The sequence below is a fragment of the Carya illinoinensis genome, chromosome 7, assembly GCF_018687715.1.
Source record: "Carya illinoinensis cultivar Pawnee chromosome 7, C.illinoinensisPawnee_v1, whole genome shotgun sequence".
NCBI lineage: Eukaryota > Viridiplantae > Streptophyta > Magnoliopsida > Fagales > Juglandaceae > Carya > Carya illinoinensis.
This window is the reverse complement of record NC_056758.1, coordinates 14,976,194-14,983,988: the sequence shown is the minus strand read 5'-3', so window position 1 is coordinate 14,983,988 and position 7,795 is coordinate 14,976,194. Positions and strand designations below refer to the sequence as shown.

The 7,795-nt window shown below is 35.4% G+C and overlaps 1 protein-coding gene across 1 annotated transcript; it reads left to right on the top strand.

Moving 5' to 3' along the window:
• Positions 1-4,885: 4,885 nt before the first annotated feature.
• On the top strand, positions 4,886-6,847 carry LOC122315022 (GDSL esterase/lipase At5g33370-like). Its single transcript, XM_043130702.1, has 5 exons — positions 4,886-5,184; positions 5,338-5,465; positions 5,655-5,897; positions 5,975-6,227; positions 6,418-6,847. The coding sequence occupies exons 1-5, from the start codon at positions 4,929-4,931 to the stop codon at positions 6,654-6,656; spliced, it is 1,119 nt and encodes a 372-aa protein (XP_042986636.1). The 5' UTR covers positions 4,886-4,928; the 3' UTR covers positions 6,657-6,847.
• The last annotated feature ends 948 nt before the right edge of the window (positions 6,848-7,795 follow it).

Below are 7,795 nucleotides of genomic sequence, written 5' to 3'. Positions count from 1 at the left end.
TGACCAGTTCCTTGAAACTGTTGATTGATCCTGATCGGAGAGTTCCAAACCACCCTCTTGCCATTCCCTTTAGAGTCGGAGGAAAAGCTCAGCAAGCCATTTCTCCAGGGAAGCTGTAATGTGTGATATGCACCTTAAAGTTTTCCAAGTGTTCCGCTGGGTCTTTGGACCCATCGTACAAGTGAATCTGGGGAACCTTGAATTTAGGCAGAAGGGGCACTGCCATAACTTTGTCACTGTAGGGGATGTTTGTACAATTCAACAACTATTCTACCAAGGAAGATCCTCTCATCTTCCTTGTCATCTCGTCATATTTGTCAACAAGATTTTTTAACTCGTCATGCAGTTTCTTCTTTTCCAGCTCCTCAGTATCGACCCTGCTTGCACTATGGGCATCCTCTTCCTTTTTTCCATCAACAAGCGGCGTAGCAACTTGCAGTCGCCTTAATTCCTCGTTTTCTTTCTGCAGTTGCCTTACTAGATCTCTTGCATTCTTTGGTTTTTCTTCCATATCTGCCCACCTCGCCTCCATTTCTGTTGTGCTCGCTTCTTGGTTTCTGGTTGCTTGTGATCGAGTAGCAGTAGGCATGTGAAAAGCACGCTAATTGCAAGAAATATATATAGATCCCACAGACGGCGCTAAATGTTAAGGACGTGTTTCACCGCCAGCTACCGCATAAATCACCTGCAACAAACGAATGGGCAACACTGGTTACCTTGTGGACACTTCAATACCAAAGTCAAAATAATAATATGAGGGTAAGCATATGTAGAAGAGGAAGTCAAGTTAAGAATTTGTTACCTCCTATATCCTATTTATAGAGATTATTTCTTTTGAATGATAGAAGTCCAATTAGTCTCGTGAAGTATTTTCCTTTTAAGAGTGTGAGTCCATCTCCTACTAAAAATGTGAGTCATCTTCGACTACAAGAAAAACGGGCAATTGAGACCAATTTATAGTAACGAATAGACTATTAGCAACCAATTTATTGCCCGTTTTTCTTGTAGAATTAATTCCTCCTAGGAGTCTGAATCTCTTTCCTTTTAAGAGTCTGAGTTTATTTCCTCTTAAGAGTCTGAATCAACCTATCTTATCTTTTCATAATTCCATCTCTTAGCTAAATTATAAGTTGTGCATTTGATTATTAGAGGATGCAAATATCCATTCCAACTTGAAATTTTAATTAAGTTAAAAAGAAATAAACGGAAAAGTAACCGTTGTGTAAAACATAACGTTCACATTATTTAAATAGTTAAATTTAATTTTTAAAATTTAAAATTTATTTTTTAAATTAAAATTTATCATATAAACAATTTATCAAATAAAAAATAAAGAATTTGATAGCGCCTAGATGTAAGCGGAAAGGCGGCCCCGCACGCTACAAAACACGTTAAATTCCCTCTCTAATTACGTACTGCCCGTTATCATCGTAGCACTTTTTATTTTATTTTTTTTTTGGGCGTTTGACGTGGCTTCTCGATCGATCTGCAGGTTCAGGATTACGCAAATGAAAATGAAAATTACTAGTGGTTGAACTTTTAGCTCGTCCATTGGCTTTATTTTCAATAATAATTAGTAGCCATAGCCATAGGTATCATGTGAGCAATAACTGCATGGTCTGCCACCAGAAAGAGAAATAGAGAGAGAGAGAGACCTTCCTTCATTTTTCTTTCTGTGATCAAGTAAATGATAGGCCAGGCTGTAAGTTTTGTTTTCGTGAAGATCAATACTGCTTGCTCATGTGAATTTAAGAGCCTGAAAATATAAGTGTCCACCTATATTCCCATTTAAAGATGTGATCACTAGAATTAAATAGGAAACAGAAAAGAGATGTACAAGTGGATTTCCAGTAGCATTTCAACACTCTCACCTGTAACTGTGGTGCATAATTTGTTGGCCGAACTTTCTGGTTTGGCTACCTCAATCATCATCTGTTCTTTAATTCTAATGCCATATTATATGTCTCATGACAACTATACGTCTGAGTTAAATTAAAATAAAACATTAATACATGAGAATTAAATATTAATTAATCAGCCTTCTATTTTCAAAGGAAAAATGTTAAATATATTTAAGAAAAATTTATAAAAAGTTTATTTTTCCACATATCATTTTTAATAAGTTGAAAATCTGCATGAAATTTAAAATTTAAAATTTAATTTTTTTAAAAAATTAATATAATATATTTTATAAATAAAAATATAAAAATATATAACATTACTCTTAATAAAATACATAAAGTAAATATGTCTATTTCGACCATTTTATGTGGTAAGTAGGTTTACTTCTCACCATAGACGTACGATGCAGTTAATATTCACTGCTGCATGGGATTTTGATCAGCCAGCTGAAGCTGTAGGTCTTGCCGGCAAACTTAGCTCAAGCATTCATTTCTTTTCATTATCACCTGCTAATTGTAAGGAGCATTCACTCTACACCCATCATACAAAAGCTTTAAAAAGAAAAATCTTCCAGCTTAATTATTTTACTCTTGACTCGGTAAAATAGTAGCCTTTGCCCCCATCCCATTTATTAAGAAAAAAATCTAATTACAAATAAAATTATGTATTAATATATACATTAATCTGTGATAATTGATTAAAAAATAAATTTTATTAAAAATAATATTAATTTAAATTTTAAATATAAAAAAATTAATATTAATATATAAATTAATAAATAATTTTATTTATATATAATAAAACTCTTTATTTTAAGATCACATGACCTCTGAAACAAATGGCGTACTCTTCTGGCCTAATTTCTTCCATTGTAATAATTAGTGACCTTTTGCTGAAAAGAAACCTAGAAGTAGTTGACGTACGAACAGGCTAGCGGCTTTGTAGGTACTTCTAGGTAGGTAACCTAGAAGTAGTTGACGTACGTACAGGAATGGGACTAGTAGTTCTAGCTGTTTCTATGGTTTTGATGGTCTTGGCTCCATCGTACACGGAAAATGATCTGTAATAGTACTGTCCTAGACTCCAAATTTTAGTCACTGCAAAGAGAAAATCCAACGGCCTCTTTAAGTTTCCAGTTAGAGTTCTACACTTTGCCATCAAATTCTATGTCCTTCTAAACTGTAACTTTAATTATTTCCTCTACAGACTAAGAAATCATTTGTACATTACTCATGATGTGTTGATATTATATACAATCGTAAAATATAGAATTAATTAATAATTATTGTTATAAGAATAAAATTAATTTTTTACATACATTTTATATTTATTTTTTAAAAATAATTATGTAATATTTACCTATTATAAATATTATTTTTAATATATATATATATAAAGTAATAATCCTTAAAAAGGCTATTCTAGACTGACCGACACAAATTACACCTCCCATGAGCCAACCCACCCAGACCACGACTGACACAACTTACACCTAAACCACCTAAAATGCAAAACGGCATGAAACACAACACCCAGAAGGCTAAACCACCTAAAACTCAAAAAACGGATGAAATACACCAATGCACACAGGGGCATAAACGGCATAATTCAATTAAATAATTAGTTTTTAAATATGAGTAGGAAAAATGGGTGGTCAAAATGAGTGGGTAAAAATAATGAGGTATAAAGTTGTATTATTCTAAAATTATATAGCTCATGAACAAGTCAAAAATCATTCTAAAAATTAATGACTTGCACATAATATTGTCAAATATAAGTAGATGATAAAAGTCATTTGAATGGTAAAATTATTAAGAATCATATTCTAGTGTTTGTCATCTAGTTTTCAAATTATTAGTAAAAAAACTAAAGAAACTAATTTCATATTAATAATTAATATGAATTTAGACTCTATTTACATCATTCACATCTGCTTGCATGTTGTAGTGTTAATGTTTGGCTCTGTTTGGATAGTGAAAATATTTGATCTCATGTCATCTCATTACAATTTTTTAAAATTTTTATATAAAATATAATAAACAATTCAAATTTTTTAAATTTCAAAACAATAATAATATTAAAAAATTATATTTTATTCAACTTTTAACTTTAATCTAAAATCATTTTATCTCATCTCATTATCCAAATTACACCTTAATGTATCGCACTTAAAGGTCGCTATGAAGATCTAGTACTCTATTCATAATTATAAATGGCAAAAAATGGAGATAATTAAGAATGAGAGAGACACGTACGTGAAATCTAAGCTGGTCAATAAAATATGACAAAATTAGGGTAACTTTAGTATTTAAGTACTAATTCTACCTAGCTATTTATATCACACAACTCGAGCAAATAAAACATGAAAGGTGATCACATACCCTCTTAAATATTCTAAGATTTCAATAGTTATTTTTTACCCCCTAATTTTTTATCAATAAAAAGGGAAGAGATTACATAATATATATTGGGCTTCCATCTTGGTCTTGGTATACATTGATCTTTCCACGTACCATTTATATATATCTCACATGCATGGTGAAGACCGATCGAGTTGATGTATATATCAGGCCGGCCCCTCGTGGGATGATTGAATAATGTTTAAAGACAAGGATATTTTGCAGTAGTTGTGGACGTCGATCGTTGTGTTATTATGAGGGAGTAATTAATTTGGATATCAACAAGCTAGCACAGCTGCACACCGGCCACCTGAAAATTGGTGTCACTCTTAAATGTACGTACGGGCTGATCTTTCATATTATTAGGCTGATCTGCATGCTAATCAACTCCAGTACTGGACATCACCATGGAATTCTATATTAATTTGAACCTAAAGCTATAGATCCTAAGCTTACCAATATTGTATGGCATTGGTTAATGTAACAACCACTCCTGCTACTGTTATCACTTTATCCCTTGCTTAATTCATGAGTTTCTTATGCGTGGTAGAAGCCAGACAAGCTATAAAAAGTCACCATCCCCAGCCATTTTCAATCCACATCACAAACTTTCTTACTAACATAACAATGGAAACTTCCTCATCAACCTTCATCACTACAATTGGCATGATTTTGGGTCTGACAATTGCTATAATAATAGCCATTGTTCAGCCGGCAGATGCCAGGGCTTTCTTCGTCTTCGGGGATTCACTCGTGGATAGTGGCAACAACAACTACTTGGCTACAACTGCCCGTGCTGACTCACCTCCTTATGGCATCGACTATCCGACTCACCGCGCCACAGGCCGCTTCTCCAATGGCCTTAACATCCCCGACCTCATCAGTTAATTAATATTGGGTTTCAGCTGATTTCTATCTAGCTAGCTTGCTGATCTCGATCTACTAAATTGTGCCTGTTTGGTCCTCAATATATATTTAATTTGTTAATTACGTGCATGCATATAGATTATAAGAAGTGAGTTGCTTGCATTTTCAGGTCAGAGTATTGGCTCTGAATCCACATTGCCATACTTGAGCCCACAGCTCACCGGACAAAGGCTGCTTGTTGGCGCCAACTTTGCTTCAGCAGGCATTGGAATCCTCAATGACACTGGAATTCAGTTTGTAAGTGAATAGCATATATGTAGGCAACCGTAATTTCTCAATGCCGCTATTTCGCTTGGCATAATTCTCTTCGTTCTCCAAGCCTACTTCCAGTTTTAAGCAGCTAGCTCCTTCCCCCTTAAAAATTTAACGAAGTACGTACGTACCATATATCCAAAAAAACGCTAATTAAGATTCTATTTTTGGCAGCTAAACATAATAAGAATGTATAGACAGTTGGAATACTTCCAAGAATATCAGCGACGAGTGGGTGCATTGATTGGAAGTGAAGGAGCCAAGAGACTTGTGAACCAAGCCCTCGTCCTCATCACTGTCGGAGGCAATGATTTTGTAAACAACTACTACTTGGTACCCTATTCTGCGAGGTCTCGCCAGTATTCACTGCCAGATTATGTCAAGTATCTCATCTCAGAGTACCGAAAACTTTTACAGGTATATATTTTCCTTAAACTAAGTCAAATGACAGGTTCTTGCTTTCTTAAATATTAATGTTTCTGGTGTCATGGCAGAATCTATACAAGCTGGGAGCCCGAAGGGTTCTTGTAACAGGTACCGGACCACTGGGTTGTGTCCCAGCAGAGTTGGCCATGCGAGGCACAAATGGTGGATGCTCAGCTGAACTCCAGAGAGCTGCTTCCTTGTACAACCCGCAACTTGTCCAGATGATAAAAGAACTCAATTCCAAAATTGGCAGAGATGTCTTCATTGCTGCCAATACAGAGCGCATGCACAACGATTTCGTTAACAACCCTCAAGCATTTGGTATGGTAGCTAGCCATCCTCCATGTTAATTTACCCGTTTATATATTTTTGCTATATAATATATATAATGGAATCCCTCATTTTTTATGTTCCGACATCTTGTCCAAAAAATGCAACTACCAGAACAGACGCTATTTTGTCGTTATAGATCAAATGTATTTGAAACATATTAATGTTGTGTTTTCGGCAGGATTTACAACATCAAAGATAGCTTGTTGTGGGCAAGGACCTTACAATGGCATTGGGCTATGCACTCAAGTCTCCAACTTGTGCCCCAACCGAGACCAGCATGCTTTTTGGGATCCATTCCATCCATCGGAAAAGGCGAATAGAATTATTGTCCAGCAGATCATGTCCGGATCTCCTGATTACATGAGCCCAATGAACCTCAGCGCTATCATGGCCTTGGACAATTGGAGTACTCCATGACCAGAACATCCTTATTTTTACCTTTTCTTTTCTGGGAAATAACAATGTCAGTAGTTAATTAAGATTCAAGAATGTATGCGCGCTTGTATCGATGACTGTCGTTTACAAGGTTATTTATGCAAATGTCTTATATCATTTATCAAAGTGTAGCCAAGTACACACCTTTATGATTTGATAAGGAGTTTGATCTATATTCCAATCCATCAATTCAATGTAGCGAGGATAGTGAGAACTGTGAGGACTGATTGTACGTAACTGTAAGAAAGGGCCACTCGTAGGACACCCCTTCTTCTTTCTCTTGGGATTACTTGATAGCCATTTCATGAATCTTGATGGCTGGTCTTTAACAGCCAGCAGGGGTTATAATCAGAGGGGTTATGTATAGCTCTAGCCCCTCCCCTCTTTGGATGACGTGTGTGTAGCATCACAAACAGAAAATCTCTATCTCAAATGGGTCTTTCTAATTTCGGCATCTAGACTGTGGAATATATAGGTATTGTTCTGGCATATTACCACGTAGCACCTTTCATCATTGATGGGATGGTTTCGTAGATCAATGACACCAAAAAATCTGTGCAACAAATGCATTAGATCCAAAATATCTCTGATGAGGTAATATCGCTTCTGCTGTATATTTTGATATAGTATTTCTAACAGTAACCAATGGCGCTCTACTCCTGAGGGAGAAGTTGTACTTAAACGCATAATCCATTTATATTGCCCACTCATATCCCTTTATATAGCCTATTTCTACACCTCCTCCAACAAAAAAGTGCAACATCAGTATCTTTGTGATAAATAAAATAGACTGATCCACACGCAATTAAAACACTAATTTATAATAGAATATAAAAAACACAAATTTAAATAAAAACTTGCTAGCTAGCTACAAGATTATAACGGTCTCCGGTTGAAGTTTACCAGATTCCAATAACCACTTGCCAAATTCCAGCAAATTTTAGTCAGTTTGAGTTTTCGAAGACCTCTGGACAACTTCAAATTGCCGCTCGCCGCATCCCTGAGTGGCAGTCGAGTTGATGGTGATTAAAACAATTTTTGTAGTTGCGGCCACTAGGCAGACTGACTACGTACAAGAGTGGTGGCTAGGGTTGGTGTTAAAACGATTTAAGGTAAGGGAT

Excerpts from the sequence above, each read along its gene's own strand:
- LOC122315022 (XM_043130702.1), top strand. The coding sequence starts at position 4,929 with ATGGAAACTTCCTCATCAACCTTCATCACTACAATTGGCATGATTTTG. Across the intron at positions 5,466-5,654 it reads ATGACACTGGAATTCAGTTT|CTAAACATAATAAGAATGTA; the intron begins GTAAGTGAATAG and ends TATTTTTGGCAG. Across the intron at positions 6,228-6,417 it reads TAACAACCCTCAAGCATTTG|GATTTACAACATCAAAGATA; the intron begins GTATGGTAGCTA and ends TGTTTTCGGCAG.